This window comes from Merops nubicus, unplaced genomic scaffold, assembly GCF_000691845.1.
Source record: "Merops nubicus isolate BGI_N331 unplaced genomic scaffold, ASM69184v1 scaffold12401, whole genome shotgun sequence".
Taxonomy (NCBI): domain Eukaryota; kingdom Metazoa; phylum Chordata; class Aves; order Coraciiformes; family Meropidae; genus Merops; species Merops nubicus.
Genome location: NW_008590438.1, coordinates 1 through 25,247, shown reverse-complemented (window position 1 = coordinate 25,247; position 25,247 = coordinate 1). Strand labels below are relative to the sequence as shown.

General features: G+C 39.5%; 1 protein-coding gene across 1 annotated transcript in view; it reads right to left on the bottom strand.

Moving 5' to 3' along the window:
* The window catches only part of LOC103782194 (DNA-binding protein Ikaros-like), a 48,137-nt gene extending 35,165 nt beyond the window's left edge, over positions 1-12,972 (bottom strand). Inside the window, exons 1-2 of the mRNA XM_008949947.1 lie at positions 12,933-12,972; positions 7,137-7,256 (exon numbers count right to left, since the gene is read on the bottom strand). Of these exons, the coding sequence (XP_008948195.1) occupies positions 7,137-7,256; positions 12,933-12,972 (160 nt within the window). The remainder of the gene's footprint in view (positions 1-7,136; positions 7,257-12,932) is intronic.
* Positions 12,973-25,247: the final 12,275 nt, after the last annotated feature.

The window sequence follows — 25,247 nt, the reverse complement described above, 5'->3', positions numbered from 1 at the left end:
CTGCTGAAATGAGTAGTGTGTGCTCCTGGCTTTAGGACTACAGCTTCAAAACAGACGTCTCTCCATCCCCTACTTGACACTGTAAATCCTTCCCTGCAAATCTCTAATATGGGGATGTGGCCACAGCGATGCTCTGTTTGAGCATTCTGCTGTGGGACAGAGCCTGGGGAGGTCACACCTAAGGGGAGAACAGCACTGCAGGTCCTCCGCAGCCAGAAATGGTCTCCTCCCAGGGATGCACCACGGCAGGAGCTGAAATTACAGAAATGTGAGGAGAGGCTGAACAAAATCAAAACAGCAGCTTGTTCTGAAACAGTGCATCTATAAGAGGCAGGTGGTCCCTATACTGTGCCTCAGTCCAGAGGTTAATATTTTCATTCAGTGTGCACTTCTGAAGAGTGCTCAGGTTAAATGAGACCTTTCTCAGGGGAAAAAGCAAGCGTACAACAAAGAGTAAGCAAAAAATAATACAAAACAGAGGGAAGGCTGGTGTTGGGAGGTCCATCAAATCTTTTGATGCAGAGCCATTCCCCTAAAATAACCTGAGGTTTAGCAAGCTGCAGTTACAGAGGTCCTCTCCAGCTTAAAATACGCCCCCCTTCCAGCCAGAGCCCTGTATTTCTGAGTTGTGCTGCAGCCACGGCTGAGATCCTGCTAGATAATTTTAACTCCCAAGCTAGAATGGGGCTTATCTCTGAGGCACATCTCTTCTGCTCAGATAAAGACAACTTCCTCTAACTACAGATTAGATCAGCAGGCTCAGTATCCGTACCTAAAAGCCACACAGCTAAACATGCTGCAGCTCTCCAGTTCAAACAACACTTGCCGCGGTCTCAGCACTGAAAAAAAAAAGCAAACTTGCACAGCTCCCAGACTTTCTCTGGGATTTGCACTGATGTTCTCTTCTGAAAACACAGCAGTTCCCAGCATGTGCTCATGAAATCGGCCACTGCTCCAGCCTGCTGCACAGCTCTGGAGAAATAAGGGGGTGATCCATGGTTTCACCATCCGCTGCAACATTGCCTTGCCACACAGGGGCAACAGAAATCACACTTCTACCACCTGGGCTGGGAGTCAAAAGATTCTGTGCAAAACTAACCAGAAATCACTGGAAAAGTATAACTCTCTTTTAGGATCAGTTCTGTTCTCAAGGATTTTATTTCATCACATACACCAGTTGCATCAGGAGACACATTTTTACATGTGTGCAGGGGCTTTGCAGGGGCTGAGTTAACTGCACAGTTAATCTGGCACAGCTGCACAGTGGCAGCTCTCACTTCCAGCCTCGCTCACCCTCCCTTGGAGAAACGACTTGTGTGTTCAGAAAATGTTCACCCTCTGTTACTTGCAGCAAGTGCTTTTAAATTTGATAAAGAAATTTGCCTTCAATGGCTTTTTTTCCACTATCCTTGAGAAAATGTGTGCACGATTTGCTAGCTCCTAAGGCATTACACCGAGCAGAGTTTACCTCTGGCAGTATGCCTAATTCCTCGGTTTCCCAACAGCCTCGTATACCCGGGTCTTCTGCACCTCACTCTAGCACACTGTTTCACACTATCCACATGCAAAACATCCCTTTGAAAACTGGTATACACTGTATAGCCCAGACAGCATATGTAAGTGCATCCATGAAATTTGTCACATGCATTCGCTCATTAAACCACCCCCATCCTCCTCTACACAAATTCCCAGAAGAGTTTTGTATACAAAACGAAAATAATCCTGACAAAATTATCTCCTGTGTTCCCCTTAAAAACAGGTAAGTCATACCGGCAGGGTCTCAGGGCATGAAATACTGGCCCAAACTGGGGACTGGTACTTTGGGGCTAAAAACAGGGGCTTTGGACTAAACAAGAGGGGAAATTCCAAACTTCCCTATTTTTAAAAGTTCCTAAAATATTTTAGTTACAAGTTTTTCGATTCCTTCAGAACCCTCCTCAGCTGGACTTTCAAGCCCTGTTTCACTGTGGAGGGTTAAAGACAATTCTTAAAACTCCCCAAACCATCTTGAACTTTTCTCTCTGCTGTCTGAGCCAGTAGGGCTATGTCAGGTGAGAAAGAAGTTATCAGCAATTATTTACAAAGGTTCATCAGTTCCTGCAGAGATGTCCACCTGAAACCTGAGCAAGTAAAACACCCTACAGAGCCCTCCATATTACCGTAGTTCTCTGAATGATTACGTGTCCATGTGCACATGTGCATTTTCTTACTCATACACAACAAACTGCCTTCATAGGCACTACACCTCTACAGGAGGAGCATGCAAAGATGTTTAGCTCTGACAGCCTTTTTCCTCAGCTGCTTTCCCTGCCTTACAGCAGGGCCAGGGCAGCAGCAAGCTGGACTCTCAAGCAAGAGGACCGATTTTGCAAGCTGGGGTGGGGCACTTCCCCTTTTGACTTTTCTCCCTTCTTCCCTCCGTCTGCAGCCTTTCCTCACTTTCACTCTGCCTCCACCCAGCTACATGTGAGTTGCAGCAGATTTATGTAATGGCAGGCTGTTGTGGTTGGCCTGGTGGCCCCTTAGCAATGCTTGTGTCTGTGCTCTCAAATGGTTGAGCTCCTTTTAAGGAAACAAAGCACTGAAGCAGCTCAGAATGAGGATGCTTGCCCCTACTAGTTATTAGCTACTCATGCAGGTTACCGACTCTGAATGCCCATGGCCGGGAGGCAAGACCCCAGGATGTGAAGGCGATGTCAGGTTCCCAGCACTGAGGCTCTGCAGCTACACAGTCTTCTGCTTCAGTAAATAGGGAGGGAGGTAACATCAGTCTCTTGAGGTTTACCACTGGAGGAGAAAAATGCCAAAAAGCTATTTCCTTTTAACTTCTCTTGCCATACTAGTGTCTTTTATCTTAAACAGAGAGTTTCTAACCTCATATAAATCTCATCTGTCTTCTATTGATGTCTAGGATCACCCTGACTTGTTACTTTGGGCATCATCTGACAGTTGTCCAAGATGCCAGTAACAGTGTGAGATGGTTTTTAACCCATCGGTGGCCAGCTATGGCCAGGTAGGGTCAGTTATGGATAAAGGAAGGTACTACTTGCCTTTCTAGGCAAATGCTACCACTGAAGCAAATGGCTTTTTCAGCATGAAATAAGGTCTGACCTACAGCTCCTGAATCATCAGCTTCCTCACACATGGCTTGAATTAGGATACAGTCCCAGGGCAGAAATGCTCCTAAATTGCAAATGTCCACAACATACAGAATATTCAGTACTGATTATCCACAAAAGGTGCACACAGCGTTTAACCCGAAACTTGAATGGAGGTGGTAAGAATCAGCAGAAGATATTTCAAATGTTATATAAACTCTGTTATAGGTTAGCATGGGAAATAGGTCTGCCTGTCCAAAACAGGCTGCAAAGCACGAATTCTTAATGGAATGGAATTTCGGCAGGATGTGTATTTCTAATAACTTTGATCAAAATTTCAAAAGGATATTTAGAAGAGATGCTAAACAGAGTCTCTAGTGTCTTGAAGAGCTGTGCAAAACCTCTTTGCTTGTCTGAAAATGTTCCCTGTGTTTTCCAGAAAAACTAAATATAGAGCAGGTCAATGAGCAGAGTAAAAAAATAAATTAATAAAAAATTACAGGTGCAAGATCAGCCTGAGAAGGAAATTTGTGGTAGAGAGGAGGACAAGGAAGGAAGAAGATATGGTGGACAGAGCAGCTGAAATGAAGTTTTCAGGAGGAAGCTGCTCAACACATAGTGGCATTCTGGGAGTTACAACACTGGAAACACAGCAAGCTCATCAAGGAAATGAGGAGACATAGCAGTGACCAGAACATGCCTTTTAATACGCTTCTGTTTTGCTATTCTGCTTGAGGTTATTACTCGAAACTGTTGATGGCTCTACTTCCACACATAACCTTTTCACACCCACTTATCATTTTTGCATTGGGCAGAAGCAACCCATGTCTTGCATGCTTCTAGGCACAAAAATAAAAACATCCATGAACCTCTGGATATCTTCCGTATGAAATTTGCACTCTCTCTTGTAATTTTAAGTGACTCACTCAAAATCTGAAGAAACCAAATGAAATCTGGCAAGTGAATTGAGTACTTTAACGTCTGAAGTCTGCTACAGCTCCATTCTCAGAGCAGAAGTCTTTCAGATGGCTTTATCAGGTCTATAGCACCATGTTCAAACCATGTTCAAGTCTCAGTCTAGGGTTGGAAGAAGCAAGAAAGGAGATTTCTGAAAACACACAGAGGAGCTAAGGCCTATCTTTCTTTTCTAAAACCAGCTTATTTCTGCTAATCTTTGACCTTTAGAATGTTAAATTGATGAAAAAAAGGAATTAAACTTTTGACTCCAGGCTTAAAGGTTACATGAAGTGTTACTACAAATCTGAGTAAGCAAATGGTCATTTGCACATTTCTGTCTCACAGGCTGATTAAAATTAACAGCAGATTTCTCACCTAATTTTAGTGAGATGAGGTAAATACTTATTCATCTAATAAACCTACAATTTCCATTGTTACCTCTGTGATACTACATGTACAAAAAAAAGTCCTCCAGAGCCTAGTGGCCCTCTTCCATAGATGTCTGACTCAAATGACCTTTCCTCAGTGTGCACGCTGTATGGACAGCTGATCTCTCAGGATGTAACAGACTAAGTGGAATGCACTGCAAATCATATGTTGAAATACAGCAATGTGCAGAGGGGATTCCCTTTTCATGAAAGAAGCAGATTGGACATTAGGAAAGTCATATGGAAACAAACTGTTGCCTGGTCACATCTGCTCGTGTGCACTGCCTGTCAGCTATCATAGGCCACAGTCCATCTCGCAGCTACAAGATACATCTGTAGTATCAGTGGGTCTTTACAACAGTCTCCTGCCTATCTATCATTCTTCAAATTACTTTTGCAGATCATCCTTTTCTACCTAAGTATGGTGATAGATAGAGGTGAAAAACATCTTAGAAACCAGAGCAGACCGTGTTGCATTGAACACAAAGCCTGTCTATGCTGTTATGCCACTGCCTGTAGAAAGACAGTCCCCTTCATCCCTAACACATTTATGGAATCACACAAGTCAAACACCACTTCTAAGGCATTGGTCTATCACTAAAACATTTCCTTCTGATGATGATACAGAATGTGCATAGCAGTTATATGGCTCCTGATAATGTTCGGGGCATGTGTTCAGACTCTTTTTGTAAAAAAGGAAAATTAAAATTTTCCATATATCATTTTCAAAAGGTTAGTTAAAGGCTAGAAAAAGGAGCAGCAGGAGAGGTAAAAGGAGAGGTATGCAGCTTCCCAGAAAGACAAACATTGCAAGTGCTGGAGTTGATACCTACAGTTAAGAACATCCATAAAACAAGAGTACCGTGAATTGTCTTTGCTTGTGTTGACTTATGGTAAATGTCTCGCTATAAGGTGTGACCCTTCAAAACCAAAGAGCTATGAGTAGAGGAAGTGGCTGCAGAAAAAAATGTTTAAGTCAGGATGTGGAAAATCTATTTATTTATTCATTTGTTTATTTATTTTTATTACAGTGGCTTCTAATATGTTCTAATAATAAGAATATATTCTATATTCTTATATTGATATATAATTGAACTGTTGGGAGAATCATTACATCATCAGCAAATATAGATTTCATTTTTGCTTGTTCTGTATGATTGTTTGTGAGATGAAGAAATTCAGTGCAATCAAAAATCCTGTTTATTTGGGTTTGAACAAGAGATTTTTTAAAAAAAAATATTATTTTTTAAATCAAGGCTTAAATATTTTGTGATGTTTAGTTACTGTGGGACAAAGGAGACGTATGTCATTTTACTAAGTTGATAAACAACCAATAAAGGCAAGATTTTGTTCAAAGAACTTTGAACTGAAAAACAAAGCACTAGGTAAGCAATCAGATTATGGAAAAACATTTTTTAAAATTAATTTGTTCATAAGGTATGTCAATATGCATGTAGGAGCAGAATTTGATGTTCACATTTTTGGTAAGAGAGGATCAAGTAGTAAATAAAGTGAAGATGCACAAGGTGCTTCATTCTCTACTAGTTAGTGCTGGAGTCCAGAAGCAGGGTCTATTCCTAATGCTGACACTATTACCTGCTGTATTACCTAGAACTGCTTATTTTCCCTTCTGTGTCTCCCTTTTCACCTACTATCCTTTATTGGACATCCTTAGACAATAAACATTTAAAGGCACTTGCTATCCTTCTGTAAACAGTCTTACATTGAACAGTCATTCTTAAATCAATGAGCAATACTTTTATTTGTGGATAAACAAACATATTCTGATAGTCACTCCTCTCCTGAAATATTTTTGTCATATAGGGCATTGATCACAGCATTCTGGGAGTCATTGTGCTTTTTTATTGTTTATTTTTCTACTAGTAAACGAGCATCATACTCAAGTAATATCATCTAGCCTTCTTTAGTGGTCTACATGTGAGGTGATGTATGCAGTAGTCAGAAGCATCGCTAGTCTTTGGTGTGGAGTATGGGATCCTTAAGAAGAATCAGTATTTTACAAAATCATCTCTGGACAACATCTTATTTTAATTCAACAGTGTTATGTAAAAGTCCAGCTGTGGACTTTTACACAGAAGAACAAAATTCAAGTGTTTCCTAAAGATCTCCTAATTAAAAAAAAACATAAAGGGTAAATAAAGATCAGATATGGGAAGCTGAAACACATGAATGCTGTTCTAATATGTGTATTACATTTCTGAAGAAATCTGAATAGCATATAACATTCAAGATAGCATTCAATTTAATAATAAAAATACCTGAGAGTTTACTGAATTTTTGTAAAATCTGAGTTAAGGTAATTTTGACCTGAAAGCACATATTTCATTCCATTTCCTACACAGAATGAAAACTATCTTTTCTGGGGAGAATTTCATGTAATCTGTCATGCTTTAGAACTAAGATAAATAGTAGGATCTTTATAACTTCTCTGTGGAGGAAAAGGTTTCAAAATGCCTTTTCCAAAGAGAAGACTGCATAAAAAGCACTAAGCACCTGAGTAATCCTCTGCTGAACAAGATGAAAAGGCACAGGAATTACTTGTATACCAGCTTGCTATACAGTACTTTAACATTATTGGCATATTATCTTATAATATGTACTAACATTTCTAAGAGTGAACTAGTAATCTTACCCAAGATTCTCTCATTCTTAGCACTCTGTTGTCCTCCAGTACTGGTTGACAGGTCCTCTGGTACAGGCATAGGCTCATCTACATCATCTGGAACATCACTAATTGGAGGACTTTCCTTTCCTAGTAGTGAAGAAAACAGCACCAGTTAGTCATCAGACTGACCTTCTTTTCAAATAATATTGTAAAAGGATCCACAACCCAAATATAGCTCAAGAAAAAAATCTAAACACTACATGTTTGCACTGGCAGAGGGTCCAACTAGACAATTTCATAAGGTTCCCTCCATCTCCAGCTTCTACAAAGTATTCTTAAGTGGGCAAAATCACACCTGCTGAATGTAAGTGCAAGAGCAAAGGTGGATTGCATAAATGGAAATGAAAGATCATTAATTTTACAACAGAGCAAAGTAAAAGCAGGAAGCAAGTTCATTAAAACAGTGTTTGCCATTCACTGTTTAGCTCCTTAGTTATTCCTGTAGTTTTCTGCATTATTTTTATGGGATGTAAGAAACCTACAGGACTGCCAGCTACTTTCCAATGCAAGTCCCATCCGGCTGAAATATTTCAATTTTTTCAATACTTCCACCCCCAGGGAAACAAAAACCCAGAAGTTTAATCAAAGAGCAAGAGCCATTCTGGTCAGAATCAAGACAACTCTTAACACTACATGTAGGTTAATGAAATCTGTTGAAAAGTAATAGTAATCGAAAGCTGCCTGCATCTTCCAAGTTTCAAAATGTGCTCCCAGTTCTAACAACAGAAGTTGATGATTTGACTTAGTCTAGATTCAGAAGAACACTTACCCTAAAAACATGAAGGTTTTTTTTGGCTACAAACTGATCTAAACACATAATAATAGACCTATGAGACAACAAATAGCAAACAAAATCGATACGTCCCTACTGTGTAGGCATCCTACAAGCAGGCTAAGTAGGATTCTTTGAAGATAAGTCAAAGCAGTCTTCTGGAATAGAATCCTGTTTGTAGATCAGTACTTCTGCAGTTTATGGTGAACTGTTTGGTTCACTAAACAGATATCAATCTTCTACTTATGAAATGAATAGCCATTTGCCCAGGTGGCATGAACCAGACTAGCCTCACAGACTTGGTGGAGCAGAAGCCCAAGATCTGGCATACTCCCCTCTTTGCAGGAGACTGCAGTTAAGAAAACTTAGTAAACTTGGCTTTAATGACTCATTTCACATAATTTGATTTCTTCCTGTTACATATGATCGAGAAATCCCTTCATAAAAAAAGACAGGTTAAAACTGAATTTAAAATGGATATATTTGTTGAGCTCTGTATCTTAGATTCTAGAGCACGATATTTGTATTTCATGCCTTAACTACATCTAAATTGTTACATCATGATAAATTCACTGCTGCATGGTAATCTTACAGATAGGCAATATCACTAACATCCTTTTGCCAATGAATTTAGAAATGGAAAGGGGGTTGGGGAAAAGAGGGAATAGTTTCCCATTTAATTTCTAACAGGTATGTCCAGAACAATAACTGGTAAAAGGGACGGAACTTAAAATTAAAACACCTTGTGGGAAGTACTGGGGTAAATTATAAAAATGTCACAAAGCAGAGCAAAGTACCACCGATTTATTCCGTTCTCATGGAAACATGAAAAGCAAAGATTCAACAATACAATGTAACCTTGGGGCAGAAGGGTGTCTTTTTTGCTTTTTAATTTCTATAAAGAGCTACCTGATGCATCAAACGAAAAAGACAAAGGAGCTGAAGAGCTGAAGTTCTGTTTCTGGCACTGCCACTGATTCATGCTATCCTTGGTTAAGTCATAAAGGGAGATAACATCACCTGCAGTCTTTATCATACATTCCCCTAGCTCATCTTGAAGCTCTGAAAGATGGTCTCAGATTTCCAAACACTGCCATTTTTGTATGAAAATTGTCACAGAAGCGCATAAACCTATCAAAGGTGCCTGGTAAGACCCTAAACTTCTCTCTACCTGAGTTTCCTCATCTCTGCCCTAGCAATACAGTCAAAGACATGAGGAAAGAGGGGGAGGGAACAAAGTGCCCAACTTTTTATGCATTCTTGATTTCTACCAAAGTCCATAGCCCAGTCTTTCTTTAACATCTCCATTCAGTTCTGAGAGCAATTTAGTTCATGCCAGGATGGCATTGCTGGAGCTATGACTGTTACAAAGAAAACCAGGGCAGGATTTCTTACAGAGATCTCATTCTCAGTCCTTTCACACACTAACATTTGGTGTATTTAATACCTGAGGGTTGTTTCTTATGGAAACACTAGAATCACTGGAGATATTATGCAAAAAAAGCAACCTACACATTTTTTTGGATGAAAGTCACAACCCAATTCATGTGCTCTTTTCACTAATAGAGCCTCAAATATCCAGTGATGAGAAAACAGACACTCTGGGGTGGCAGCCAGGCTCTCAGGTGGATACATCAGCCCAGGATACTCTCATTTCCACCTTCCCAAGACCCAGGAAGAACATCAAAGACAAAACTCTTCTTCCTGCTTTTGCAGAGCATGGCACAGCGTGGTCGGTGCTTGGGTATCTTTGTATGTTAGTTAGTTGTGGAAACATTTGTACTGTTTTTTCATGTTCCTTAACTGTTAGGGCCTAGAACTGAGAGAAAAAAAAAAAAAAAGGCAGGAAAAATACTGCTTGTTAAGTGAGATATTATCTGTGTTTTCTGACTCCCTTGCATGGGTGCCGGATACTGTTTGGTTAAATGTATGTCAGCTCTCCCCTCATTTCAGAACTGCAACTGCTTGCCGCATGAAATATCGCTTTCAGGAGAAAAATAAAAAGTGTGAATTCTGCGCTAGTCACACTGTATTTCAGTTCCTTTAGCAGCCAGCCATGCCTGGATTCACAGTGGTGGGAATGGCTGTGTGCATGCAGGGTTTGGCTTCCCCATGCTAGCTTCATACTCCCCTGGCCCAGCTTGCCCCTGCCACACCTGAGTCAGCTACAGCTGCACAAATCTGCACATGGCTGCAAAATACTGCTTTTGAGCTGAGAGGACTGTTTCTAGTGACCTATTTTATTTCTGGGTTAAAAATCTTACTAACAAACCAAGAAATACCCCAAGAAAATTTTATTTTTTAACTATTTTTTTTTAACACCACAAAGTGCACTACTGAACCAAGTCACCTAATTCCATAGGTTCAGAGAGTAAACTACACTTAAAAAGCATTACTCACAGAGCAGGAGAAAGAAACAAGTTTCAGATGAAACTGCAATTCTCTGACTAGTTCCCAACATATAATAAAGCTCCCTCATCATGCAAGGAAGCACCCTAGAAACACATAGAACTGCAAGAGGAGGAGAAGACGGGGGAAAACTCCTTTGTAGATTCAGCAGCCTATGAGAAAGAAGTAACATCCCTGTACCTTCAGATCGTTTACTTTTAAGGGCTAGTAAGAGTTTACAAAGACCCAGTATCTGTGGAACTTAATCTGAAAACTCTTGTTTCCATAAGGCTGAGTTCACACACAACTCTGACCATAAATGAAAGTAAATTAGCAAGTTCTTTCTTTGGACATTGTTCACATATACAGCTAGCAACCCAGCACAACTCACAGCCTTTGCTCACAGAAAGTACGAGATGCTCAGTGACAGGAACAGCAAGAAGTCAAAGCCAGTTATTTGGTTGTGTGTTTTTTGTTGTTTGGGTTTGTTTTTTGTTTGTTTCTTTTTTTTCTTTCCTTTTTTTTTTTTTTTGGTTGGTTGGCTTTTGGTTTTTGTTGGTTTTTTTTTTTTTCTGTAATCTGTTTATGTGGGTCTACCTCTTAGCAGAGTTGAAATTCCTCTTACATTGATTTTTTTTTTTTTTCTTTAAGAGAACCTTCTCTTATCACAGAGGAGTATTATTTTCATTAGCATAATTTGCTAGAATAGCAAAGGGGCACAGGAAAGTACTACAGTGGTTCAAATCTTGGAAAACTTTGAAAGCTAAAAATTATATACATATATTATGTATATATTTACATATACACAAATATTCAAAATGGCAAACTTTCGTGCAAATCTTCCCTCTCAAGGGGAGAGGCAAACCATGAGGAAGGCAAAGTGTGTCTTCTAATCTGCTACTTGACTCAAGGCAACATCTCCCACAGTGCCCCTCCTAATAGCAAAAATTAAAAAAAAGCAGTGCTCTGGTTAGAGGTACCAGGTGTGGGGTTCAAGTTAATGCCGTTGTAAAGAATACCACAAAGTTAAGTGCAGGTATCCAGGGGAGCTTGTGGTGCTGTAGAGGAAGAGGGGGTCAGGGCTCTGGCGCCCAGGAGCTCATGCAAGCAGGAAAGGGTTTCTGCAGCAGGCAAGGGAGCTGGGCTTGAATCACAGCACCTCTCACTGCTCTGAGCAGGTCCACAGTGCTTTGTCCACAGAAAGGAATAAAACCCCACTGCTTCTTCTGCTAGCAACACACATGCTCCAAGTACAGCATACATAGAACAGATTTTATTTAATTTACAAGTTGTTCCATCATGTGACAAAACTTTGATGTGTAAGTATATCCAGTTACAGTGGTAAAATTGGTACCTGAGGAGGTGAATGCAACTTACCTCCAAAGGGCTGACTAGAAACAACTTCTCTATACTAAACGTAAGTTATAATCCTCTGTTGGCATGAAGGATTGTTAAATTGTTGTTCTTTAAGACACAAAATGTCTTTAATGTTCAAATTTCAGATGATACTAAAAGCTCTGGGTTCCCATTTTTGAGAAAACTCCTTAACATTTTTAGGAAGAAGGGAGAGGTGGGGAAAAAAAAAAAAAAAAAAAAAAGAAGAAAATTATGTTCCTATATTTTAGGAAACCCCAGTGACCTAGCCAGCCACACTGTACCCAAACCTTCGTGATCTTCTGCAGCTGGCCATGCCCAAGAGCTGCCTCTTAAGAGAGAGCCACACAGGTGGGTACCCAGAGCAGCCTCAGTGATGGGGCTGTCCTGCTCCAGGCTGAAAACCTAAAGTGAAAACTGAAAGCCATTAACTGTTGCAGATGCCAACATACCAGTGAAACTAGGAAAGAGACTAACTTGTCCTTTTTCAACTAAAGAGGCGCAGTGGTATGAATATGTATTGTCTTGCTAAGCCAGATTTTAAGGAACTGATTTCCAAAGAACATGAGAATAAACCCCCCCATACAAATATCAATATGGGGTAAAGTGGCAAAATCCTATCCATTCCACTACAGTGCAAATTTTAGAAAACTACCTTCTCTATTGGCTGAATAAATACGTGAAATATTATCACCTCAGACAAAAACAGTTAGAAGTGCAAAGCCTCGTGTCAGTCAGCCCCTTTTTTTTTTTTTTTTTTTTTTTTTTTTTTTTTAATGTTTGCAAGTAAAACAGAATGGTCTGGAAAACATCAAATAACCCTATGTGGTAAATACAGTTTGTTTGCTTTTAATTAGTATTTGACCCCTCCCACCTGGTGAACTTTGTTCTATATTTATTTTGTAACAATCAGAATTTTGCTCCCAGAAGAAAGAATGTAAATGTGCACCTGACTATGCTTCAGGGTTATGCTACCACAGGTCTAATGCAAAATCACAATGATGCTTTTATATTCCCTTGACTTCTTTATTTACTCAGTTCCTTTTAAAAAAATCCATGCACTGTTTGGCTTGATATCCAAGTGATATAATTAATTATATATCAATTCCCACTCTGGTTTTAAAAAAGACCCAAAGCAATTTTATTGACAAGAAAAACATTGTACTGTGCTAGAAAGATGAGCAGGAATTTAGGATTTTCTTTGTAGAAGTATTTGTTAAGGACCTCACCTGAAACCTGGGACATGTCTTGAGCCTCATCTGTTTCCATTTTCCTCAAGTTATCTGAATAGAGCGGGAAGTTAATCCAAAATAACACTATATGGAAAAAAAAAGCAGAAAAAAATATCAACAAAATCAACACACATACAGAAGGAGAAAAAAGGGAAAAAAAAAAACAACAAAAAAACCCCAACAAACCCCAAACACACAAACACACCAAGCCCCTTTGCTATTTAACTATAAGATTATCTGGGAAAAATAATGTATTTTTCTCTTTATTTCCTCCCTGCATACTTGCTGGAGTATCAGACTGGCACAGACCTTGATCCTTTTAAAAACAGCATTACAAAGATTTATAAAAATATCATTACAAGCACAGGAGGACCAAATTTGTTATTTATTGTTAATTTCCTACTGCATAATAACCCAAAATGCAAACTGACTGCAACAAAATTAAGCAGAAAATTAAATGGCCCTGGGTCATTGTAGGCACAGAATTCATTCTCTTGGTTGATCCATAGTTATGTTCTTTCTAATTTACTGAGCATGCATCGATGAACCTTGAGTCAGCTTGGTGACACGCGTACAATCAGCAATCAAAAACCGAAGCAATTTGCTGAAGAATGTCTCATTTACCCAGGCAGGGCTGCATATCTGAGCAGCAACCGCCACTACCTCCATTAATAATGAATACACCTCCAGCTGCGGCAGATGGGCAGAGATTCAGCTTCAGGCTTTGGCCCCTCGCTTGCCCTGGAGCTCTTCCTTCAGACCACACCAGCCCAGGGAGGGAGAAGTACAAGCTCCCGAAAATAGTGAAACAAGCTCAGGAGGGAAAAGGAACCTGTGCCTTCCTGTTTTGCTGACAGATGGCTGGCTTCACAGTGGGGCGAGCGATACTGGGAAGCTCCTGCCCTCCACTTGCGACACACCATCTTCTGAGGACCCAGTGACTGGTGACCACAAACACCAGGGAGAAGCGTGTGGAGGGTTAGTGGGGTAGAAACAAAACCCAGATTTTCAGCCAGAAGAGGACCCTGCAGGTCTCAAGTGCCATCTGCAGACAGCTGGTACCCCCCTGGATAACAGATGTGCTGCTGGAGCAGGGAGTCCCAGCACAACCTGGTTCCCACCTTGAAGTATGGCATGAGCAGCTGAGGTAGCCTCAGGTGGGGAGGGAACAAAAATCCCACAAGCTCTTTGTTCAGCCATGGTAGGCTAGGTCATATCTTTAGCTGGTGTGGCTGCCTTTACATCCTACCAAGCAGAGAAGCTGGTTCTTTGCTGTTCCTTGTAACTGAGACACCCGTCCCATAGCCCTGTGTCCTGGAATTAAAGAAAATGCATTTTTCTGAGGATTGGAAGCAGAGGATGTGGCTTGAGTTCCTATGGAAAGGGTTCAAATTTTATCCTAAACTTTTTAAACTAACTTCCATAATTTTTTTTTTTTCTGGAAAAAAAAAAAAATCTTCAGCTGGATATCCAACAAGCTGCAGTGGGAAATCATAATAATTGTTGTCATATGTATTAATTTCATAAGTTTTACAATCTCCTCACTTGCTTCTGAACATCACCAGGACATATGAGATCAAATATACTGCTGTTTCTGCGTTGCAAAAGCGGGCTTCCCTCTCCAGGTCCATGCTCAACTTACAAAATAGAGCATGTAGACTGGAGGACTGCAGACAAATAGGCTGGGGAACAGATTGTGGTCTATGCATTTTGAAAAAGAGTTTGGTATTCTTGCAGAGCATTCTGCCTGTTGCACATGTACCACAGCACTGCTTAATATCCAGTAATGCTCTATCTTATTCTGCTCTTCAACTTTAGTTTCAGAAAAGTAATTTGTTTAACATCTATATATAATTCTCAGAAATGACTACAGCCATGCAAAATGCAAGAAGCCACCTACTACTCAACAATTTGCATCAGTTCCTATGGGACTGAAGAGCTTTCAATAGTCCATTTTTAAGGAAGTAGTGAGTGGGAAATGAAGCTGCTTTTGCAGGAGGGAAAACCCTATAATGGTAGTCTGCTCAGAAACGTGGTGTATTTATGGCAGGTGGCATGGTACAAGTGCTTGCTATAGACCCTTACTTCTCCTGCAAGCATGACTGAACACAAAGGAAAAAAAAGAAATGCCTGTGCATCTATTACTGCCTTTGAGGTTTACCTGGCTACTGTTAATCAGCTGACTACTACTTCGTTTTCCACAGAGTACAGTGAACCCCAACCAACCAAAGAAAACGTCCCCAAAAAACACTCACCAAAAGGGAGCCATACTGTCTGAAGAGCAGTTTATTCTGAATTCACCTGCCTTCTCCCCATTGCTATGGCTTCAGCGGGACAGGGAGTGACATTTGAGATGGCAAAGAAGAAAAAATCTAATACTTTCATATTCCTGAATTTATCTGCCTTTGGCAGGACGAGCCTTACATTCAGCATTTCTGCAACTTAAGCAGCACACTTCTCAACTGTACTCCTCCCTGTCTCTTTGTTTGTTTTTTGTGGAATACTCCTAGGAATACTCCTAGGCTCACTTTCTGTGAGGATGGCTGACTGTCCTGAAACACATACCCTCAGTTCTCAAAGACATGACTTCAGAGTTTATCTTTCAATTAGGAGACTTTAGGCTATTTGGCAAAGCTGATCCGTTTCCTGGGGATGAAACATGGCAAGAAAATAAAGCTAGTGCAAAAGCGCTGCTGGTAAGATTTGCCACCCTACTCGCCTTAGAAAATTAAGCACGGTTCCCAAATGTAGAGTAAGATCCATAAGCACTTAAGCAAATTGATAAAAACAAGTAATTTTGAATCCCTCCCAGGGGAAAATTGTACTCTAACACTTAGTATCCTGTGGTATCTGGTAAATACTAATGAACTCCCAGCTAACTTCAGCTTAGGCTCCATATAAGCAAAATACATACGACAAGAACACTTCCCCACACACACACCCCTTACTATCCCCCTCTCCTCCAAATTCTTCAATGACAGCAGTGCATTTGGTTTAGCTCTGTGACTGTTAAAAGGTTTTACACACTGGACTTGGGCATGTCTTGGGCTACATTTTAAGTGCTAAGAGTAGAATTAACCTCTTTGCCTTTGATACTATGTATAGGAATCTATGTATAGGAATCTATGCCCTGTTTTCCCTCCTTTTCCCCCTCTGCTCTAAAATCAGCAGAAATGTTGTCACTGACTTCCTGGAAAGCAAGTAATATATTCCCTTGAATATAAGAATTTACACCAAAGTATCTATCTGACATCAATTTGTAAACTGACAGATCTTTACAAAGATTCTTCTAAAAGAAATGTTTTAGAAATGTTTATGACACGGAACCCTAAATAATGGTCCATTTCAGCAAGAGAAATAATTGTTTCACAATTTTTTACTGTAAGCTATATCTACAGAATCAATTTTATCACAAATATAGGAAGTGTGTATAACTTTGTCTTCAATGTAATTGCATATATTTTGATCAGCACCTAATTTAGGAGAAGTTAGAAATCAAAAGCTGGGTGGGCACATGACCGAAGCAACCTTGCTCTCAAATGCTGATCCTGTGTAGCTCTCATTTGTAGCAGGAAACGGATCCACACCTACGTGATAATAGTTATGTCTTTTATTTAGGAATCTAAATAACTTCAAAGTTTGCCCCCTTACTGGAAGAGCTACAAAGCTCATTTCAAAAGAAATAGAACTATTTAAGTCTTTTCAGATACAGAATTCTAACTTGTATGTTTTCTTCTTCAGGCTCCAAATACCAGATTCACAGATGAAGCTATCATGATGCTTTGGGAAAAGAATACAATGTTGCAATCATAAGATTATTAATAATCAACACACTAGAAATCTAAAAGGCTATACTGATTTATTTTTTTTAATAATGAAGCACCTAACTGACCGTGCTTACACAAAAAGTTTGGATATAAATCAGTATTTGTCCAGGTTACCATTCTGAGCCCAAAGAAAATTTACATGTAACCGATTTCTCTTCTTGCAACTCTCTCTCCAATATAATTTGTGCTATGTCTTAAGAACATACCAATGTTCTATGAATCACTGAGGTATCGCTCCATTTATACCTGGTGTCAACTGCAAGCAGAAGTGAATTTGGATTACGGGTGTAAAGAGGAAGAAGTCATTGAAAGGTCAATTGAAAGATTTTCTAATCTTTCAGAATAAATCAAATTATTACTTGCAAGTCTTAGTTTATTATTTTGTCTCTTGTTTCACAATGCAAATTCAAAAGTAAACCTCCTTGTCAAGAAAATGAATGCTTAGCATTTATATTGTGTTTTACCAATTCAAACCAATGTGTAAGCATGTCAGTCCTACAAACCCCACTCTCTTAGGACATTGAAAGTCCACAAGATTGGGCCATTGATACAATTCAATGGAATAACCTAGTCCAATGCCAAAGACCTGTTATTTTGCTTTCTTGTTTCCCAAGCTACATATGTAGTGAGTGACCTCTATGGGACAACACATGCTTCACACTCAGCACGATGGGACCTCACTTATGGTATGGAAACGAAATCGCAAATTTTGACATTCGTGGAGCCACTTTGGACCTACACCAGCACACCTAAACTCAGAACTGTCCTTCCATCTATAGATAGCTCTGCTTCTGGTGCTGCAAGAAGTCCACAAATGTACGTCACGTCCAGCTGAATGTTTCCTGAAAACCTGAAGGTGTAGCCTTGCTGAGCAGACAGAAAGGTCCCTGAAGGAACACTTCTGTCTTGAGTGCACCCCACAGGGGCAGGTACACTTTTCCACGAAGACTCAGAACAGAAAATATGAGCACTCATGAAGTCTGGACCAGCGGAGAAGAAACCTTTTACAAGGCACCTGAGCAGGAGCTTTTGCAAATACAAAAAGGGAGGGGAACGTATTCCTCAGCAGTGGCAGCTCTGGGTTAACTGTAACAAAACAAGCAAAGAGGCAAACTCCAGCCTTACTTCCACAGCCACCTTGGGGAAAGGACCGATTTCGTAATCCTTGCTTGTGCAAGCAGCCCTGAGGCAGGAAAAGGGACCACTCACATAGGTCAGTGGAACAGCTGGCCCTAACTGAGTGCTCATGTGTGAGCATGTCTTATCTTTGTGGTCTTTGACATGTCTTATTGGCTCCTCATCACATAGGCTGCAGCTTTAGCAAACTAAAAGTCCAAACCAATAACCAAAACCATCAAACCCCAACCCACTTTTACAACCTAAACTGACGCAAAGCTCCTAAAATGCTTCCTATGTTCAACCAGCCATGACACACAAAAAGAAGTTTAATAAATTATTAATAAAACAAAACCAGGCTGCAGCCTGAAAATCCCGGTGTAGTTGAACACCTATAGACCTGAACATACCTCACAGGAGAATTTGCACTTTAGCTGAAGCTTAGGAGTGATATGTATCATCATGTATGTCTTTTTGGTTTTAAGTTGGGAGTTGCATCTACTTGCAGAATGATAATACAGCTGCATTTCTAATTGCACCAGAGGGTCTTCACCTAGCAGAACCAAGCCTCCTGCATCCACTGAAATCTATGAGTTTGAACCAACAACCAGGAGAGGAGATGAATAAAGACACTCCTGTAAAAGTATTTAACACCTAGTTTCCTTAAAAAAAAAAAAAACAAAACCTTTTTTTTTTTTTAAGTAGACTTTTAACTTCATAGACAAATGTTCTACATATGACTGAACAGACAACAGGAAGTCTGTTAAACATGGGTAAAAGGTAGCATGCTTTGTACAACCAGTGGAAATACTTGAAGCAAATTGCTAGAATCCTACAACCTAAGTCTAATTAAACATGTTCAATATCTCAGCAAGCAGCTGATAATTAGCTTTATTGTTGTAATTTAATATACTAGACTTCACAATCTCTGTGAATGACTCTACTTTAGAACCATTTTAATTCTATTTTCAATTTCCACCTCATCACACAGCTCAATATAAATAATAGCTACAAAGATGAGGGGTGGTCCTTTCTCAAAACTAAAATCTGTGAGTGTCCTTCCATTGCTGTTTGGAAAAAAAAAAAAAAAAAGACAACAAAAAACCCCACCCAGATCTTTTAAAGGACTGAATTAAAATGGAAAAAAAGAGAAAAGGTTAAAACTAAGTGGATCAATTCCTCCCCCTCTCTGCCAATTCCTTTTTCTACAAAGTCTAGGGAGATGTTTAGTTTATTCAGGCGTTTCTCTATTCTTGCATAGTGTAATTTCTGTTAACTACACGAATTGACAATACAATTATGAGCATACAGTTAAATTTCAATGGAAAGCTCCTGTCTGCAAAATGAAGGAAGCACTGTAATTCAACACACTAGATTAAGAAAAGAACTCTCTTAACAGTGCAGATGTGGAACATTCATATGTCTGGCATATGGAAAATTAATTTCTGTGTTAGTGTACAATTGTGAGGGTATAAAAAAAAGTTATCTCAAAGATTCTACATAATTCTCACTTCTTTGGGAATTCTTTTTCTAAGCACTGACAAATTATAAAAAGAAATGCATCTTGTATGCACGTGTGTATTTTCCATAAGCCCTCTTTTTAGCATTCTACTGTGTTTGAGCTATATTCATGAAACAATTGTGAAATGATATTAAAAAAAAAAACCTATTATTTTATTGACTTTGTGTGCAAATTACTGGAGCTGGTATCACTGCAAATATGAAAAAGGTTCTTTCTTCAAGTTTCTGAATTGCAGCCAGAGTCATTATAAATTGTTTCCACCATATTAGAGAAATATGAAGGTAATTTTCCTAATTAAGGCTACATTTTATTAACTCATTAAACTCTGTCACCTTTATTCACTAAAATTCAAGCAGAAAAGTGGAATAAATTCACCATGACAAAGAAAATGCGCACATTTCCATCTTAACAAATAAACTGACTAAAAAAAGGTGAGATGTGTAAATTAAGGCACTCAATCTAACAACATGGCACATTCTCAAGTGGTCAAATTGAGGTCTTGGGATATTCTTCCAGGGCTCTCACTCGAGAGAAGGCAAGCCACAGATGCAAAACTGTACTTTTTATATCTATCTATCTATCTATCTATCTATCCGATTTAAAAAGCATAGGATGTCGTTAGCACAGTGTATCTGAATATGAAATAGAGAAAAGATGAAAGGATCCTTTTACGTCTAGAGTTGTTATTGCCAAGTATCCCCAACAATACATCAGTAGCCAATTTGTCCAAATTAGAGGTTTCAGTAATTCTGCTTCATGATCACAGAATTGCCTCCTAATTTCCTTTCAAACTGTTCAAGCTGTTATGGATTATTAAAGGATATTATCAGCTTGGATAAGCAGACTAGAGATCTGTGTGACTTTTTTTTTCCCCTAAATAAACCTAAGAACAACTCCTAAAATTACTATAACTGAAATGAATTAGCAAGTTTCTCCACACTACGTTCCAGTTAACTCACTCTGCTTTTGCAAATATTTTTGACCAAACCCACTCCTGACAATTCCAGCTTTATACTGCAATTGTTCCGTTGTTCTCAGTGAGTTGACACACAAGCAGAGAAGTGAAGCAACGCAGTGAGGAATCAGGTCTATCTTACAGAGAAAGTTTGTCATTTACCGAGAAAGCTTATCTTTTACGGAGAAAGCTAGAGCAACTGGGATGAAAAGAAGGTATATCTTTCACACGAAATATATTTCAAAATAAGCTAAAGAAGTGGACAGTTTCCATTGCTTAAAAAAAAAAAAAAAAAAAAAAAGACAGTTTGAGCAGACATGTAGCTTTTCTGGACTAGAACCTACCCTTGCAGTCACCACACTGTGTTCATAGTGACTTGCTCAGTGCAAAAAGAACTTGCAACCTCTTCTTGATCATCAGCTCAAAGCATGGAGTAACGTCTGTCTTAAAAGTGAAGGGCAAAGCAGAAATTGGGCTTTTAATGAAGATCCATCACAACATACTCTCAGGGACTAACATAATTCTGTTTAAATTTAGGGAGCAAACAGAACTCTCACTCACTCCAAGTTGTGGTTATGTTTATGTATAGATGGGACAACAAACCACAGTTGGCCTTGGAAGCAGGAAATTTCCCAGCTGAAGTCAGTCTGGTTTACTGGATAGCCACCTAGGGAGATAAAACTCCTGCAGCTACTTTGGATGAGTGGAAAGTATTAAGAGTAGCCTCCTGTTTAAAAGTCACCATAAAGCTGACAAGACTGAGGGTTCCTATATTGCCTCAGATGGAGTTCACACATGTCTCTAAATGCTGTTCCTCTCCAGTGGGGGAAAAAAATAATCTCTGAATTACAGAAAAAAAAAAACCAAACCCCAAACAGTGATGAATAGGTCTTTCCTCTTTTGATTCTTGTACTGAGTTGTAAGCATTTAAAAAGCACTTCCCAAAGAATCATAGTCCCCCCAAAAAAATGAAGAGAGCCCTTACCTTCCACTCCTCAGCTGGCATAATGTATTCCCTGTATCCTTCTGAAGGTATCTAGAGACTGCATTTAACCCAACAACATCTGTCCAGCAGTGCAGCCTCCTCCCTTCCCTTCCCTTCCCCTCCCCTCCTCTCCCCTTTCTTCTTTTTGGGAAGGATACTGAGAAGAAAAAATCATCCCCAAACCTTTCTTTCCATGTGATTTTAATATTTCTTAGAAAAGTGGGGTTTGTCACTTGGGAGGGGAATTCCAGGGGACCTCATTACCAGTGCCAGCAGAGCATCCCGCCTTACACTCCATAAGGATCACAGCTTTTACCAAATACCACATTATTGCTACACTACTTTTTACTACTTTACTATGTTTTCTTTGGCCTAATTCTATTACTTTTAATAATAGTAGAAAGTAATGACTGGTCAAAATGTAATCAAGTACATACGTGAATCTTGACAGAAAACGAGTAAAATTCGCTATGGACTCAGCAATTCTTGCACATAAACAGGAGAAAAAAAAAAAAAAATCCTACAAGTCTTCAGTGGGAGTTGTTCCTGACTAAAAGCCACACACTTAGGCTGTGATCCATGACTTGATATCCTCTGTGCTTTTTAAGGAAGCGTTGCCAAAAATGATCTTCTAGAACAGCATACAATTCATTATGCCCTTGTTTTTAGTTGCTGAAATACAGACTGGACCGATCTTGTGTTCTGCAAGATTGTGGTGTTAGTGTAAGAAGTACCTAAACTCAAATAAATATGTCTGGAAATGTTTTGGGCCTCATTTTGGAGTTATTGGGTTTTAATGATGGGAAACAAGTTTCGCATTGTTGTAAACCTCTGTGGACTGATTCTGCACTTAGATTTCTGCATTGCTATGCTGTGGAAGTGGCAAGCAGACCTGCTTTTTGGTATTAAGGTCCACAAGGGAAAGGAAAACTGCTACAGTAACACCGAGATGGAGACTGTTGCATTTTTTTTACTGTACACTGCATGTACCACAAATGGCAAAGGCATCATACACGCTTATATAAAGAAACATGCAACCAGACTGTTCCTGGAGTGAACTACAGCAGCTGGGAGTTGAGGTGGAAAGTTACAGGTGTATGACAAGCACAAGTCTCTCTACTGCAACTCATGAGAATGGGACCTACTAAAAATACACCAGCTTTGCTCACTTGCAGTTAGATAGCTGCCCAGAATAGGCAGCTGGGACAAATGATGTACACAGGATCAGTGTCTAAGCTTCTCCCATTAGTGTGAGCACAAAGGGCAAAAAGATGAAAGTCCTATGCCTTGTCTTCCCATGAGTATGAAGCACCTGGGAAATTAGTGAACTGTCTTTAATTACCGGTGTCCACCAGTCCTTCCTGACTGAAGGAAGGAAGGGAAGTCAGTACAATTACACATTATGCCTCTGTGCTCCTGTCACTTCCCTGGAAGCTGTACCTAGAAGGTAATGTACTCTTGCCAGTATCAGTCCATTAAGTTTGAAATCCTGGCTCCCGAGGATGTCCAACACTGCACTTCCCATGACTTTAGCCTGATTAGTCTTCTCACTTGATGAATAAAACCGCTTTCTCCTTGGCTTTTTTTCCTTAAATTTACCTTATTACTGGGGACAGAATTTTATTTTTTTTTTTTTCATAAATGCAGTATATCAAATTCTGAATTTAGGCTACATTACTCAAAAAGAAAAAAAGAAAGGAAAAGAAAAAGATCACATGGATAATCACCAATATTAATATCTGAGAAAATCTTTAAGGTTAGAAGCAAGTCTGGGCTAACAGAAACATGAACTGAGGGAAGTGCAGAGCTCTGCAGTATTTTGGACACTTCCTCCATGCAGTTCTGCTAAGGACAGCTATCATTTTAGGGGTTCTTGGTCTTGCACTTGATCTACACTTACTTTCTTGTGTCCACATGCAGCAGTTTCAAAGGCTTTGATAAAGCAATAAGGCACAGAGCCATCAAAATAAAACTTAAAAGAGTTTTGCTAAATGCTGAGGTATTTTGAGGGCGTGGGAGCATATGGCAGTCTAAGCAGTATAACCTGTGGTTTTAATTCAGCTTTTAAACAACTATTTATGAGTTAAAATCAAAGTGGAGCATGTCAATATTAGAAGTTTCTACATGTGAGTGATGATACCTTTTGGAAAAGGAATGTAGTATGAACTACTGTATGCTACTGTTATATTAATCCATGAAAAGGAATACTGGGAGTTTTCATGGTAACGTGAACAAATCCATTCTCACTTTTTTTGGCTTATTTCCCTTATTAAAAAAGAGAAAGAAGAATAACCAGTTACCTAAGGGCAAAAATTCGGTGTGGAAAATTCAGATGCAACTACATTTTCATATAGGAAAGCCATCCTATCCTTAATTTTTCTATTTCACTAAGACTCAACAACTTGAACTATGCGATTCACTAGCAGGGTGAGAGAGCAGTGCCACAAGCCACCCACAACGTGCCCCTGATTAGCTGATTCAGATAATGTCTTTCCAAGTATTTGGAAGGATTGTTAGTACTTACTTCTAAATGCAATCTTTTAATATGCTTTTTCTTTAAATTTCAATTATAATTTGTAACATTTAATAGAGAGTCATACTACACGGTACTCCGGTATGTGAGTTACAAGTGATGTGAGCAGTCAACTGAAGCTAACAGAATCATCTTTAAAGGATTTGGCCCTTACAATGCATTACAGCTTCCAGTTTTAAAACTAGATCATTAAAGTCTAGCAAATGGGTTGTTAAGGTGAATGCATGAAATATAATTGGGATTAGATACCTGGTTTGTTTCATTTGGGTGTTTTTTTTGTATGGCTGACAGTAAACGCATGTGGATATAACCTTGGTAGCATCTAGTTATTTAAAAAAAAAAACCAACTACTCAGAAAACTCTCCTCCTAATTTTTGATCCCTACACAAAGTCCTCTGAAAAACTACTTGCACTTAAATGTGTAAGCAGACTCAGTGCAAGAAAAAAGAGGAAAAAAAAAAAAAAGGCAAGAGAGAAAAAGGAACAACATTGTATTCCTCTACAATAACTTACACAGTTCAAGCCAGTGGCCATACCAGTCTAAAAATTCTTGCATCTCACAAAACATCACTTTTTGGAGACTATTCACAATCATAACTTACATTTTTTTTTCCCTAACACAGCATTATATTAACTTTTAACAATTTTGGAAGCAGAATGCTTTGCACAACGTCTGGCAGCATTACCATACCTTCCAGAACAAGGTAGCAAAGTAATCCAAGATGCAATCAGGTTTCTTGAGGCACGAAATTAGAAGTTTCCTTAGAATCGACTGCGGCAGTGGGAAGCCGTTTCTTCACACAGTTTCTAACTATGCGCCTCTTCTTGAGCAAGGAGCGCAGAGCGAAACCGTCCCTTCACAGAGGGGACAGAGTCGCGGAGCAGGGCGAAAGAAAACCTCCAGCTGCGACGGGCTGCCTCGCAAAGAAGAAAACTTCTAGTGGCGACGCTATCTGGGAGTCACCAACTTCTCTCTCTAACGCCGTTCCCCTAAAGCCCACAGGGGCTGCTAATTTTACATGTTCCTAACGGCTTTTACAACTTCCATACCTGCCTCCTCTCTGCAAATTACAGGCGCAAGCAATACGAACTCAGGATGCCACCGAACCGAAGCGCTGTCGCTGACCCGAGAGGGAGAAACGAGACCCGCCTGGGGACAACGCTTCCAGCGCCCCGCCGCTTCCCTCCCCTGAGAATCAATGAATGAACCAAAGAACACCCCCCGCGGCTGCTCCTCTCTGAAACTGTGAGGAAGCGTTCCGAAACGCCTGGACTGCACCCAAGCTGCAGCGCAATTGTGTCAAATTAAAGAGAAAAACAAAAGAAAACAAAACTAAAACAAAACAAAAAACCACCAAACCCAATATAAAAAAA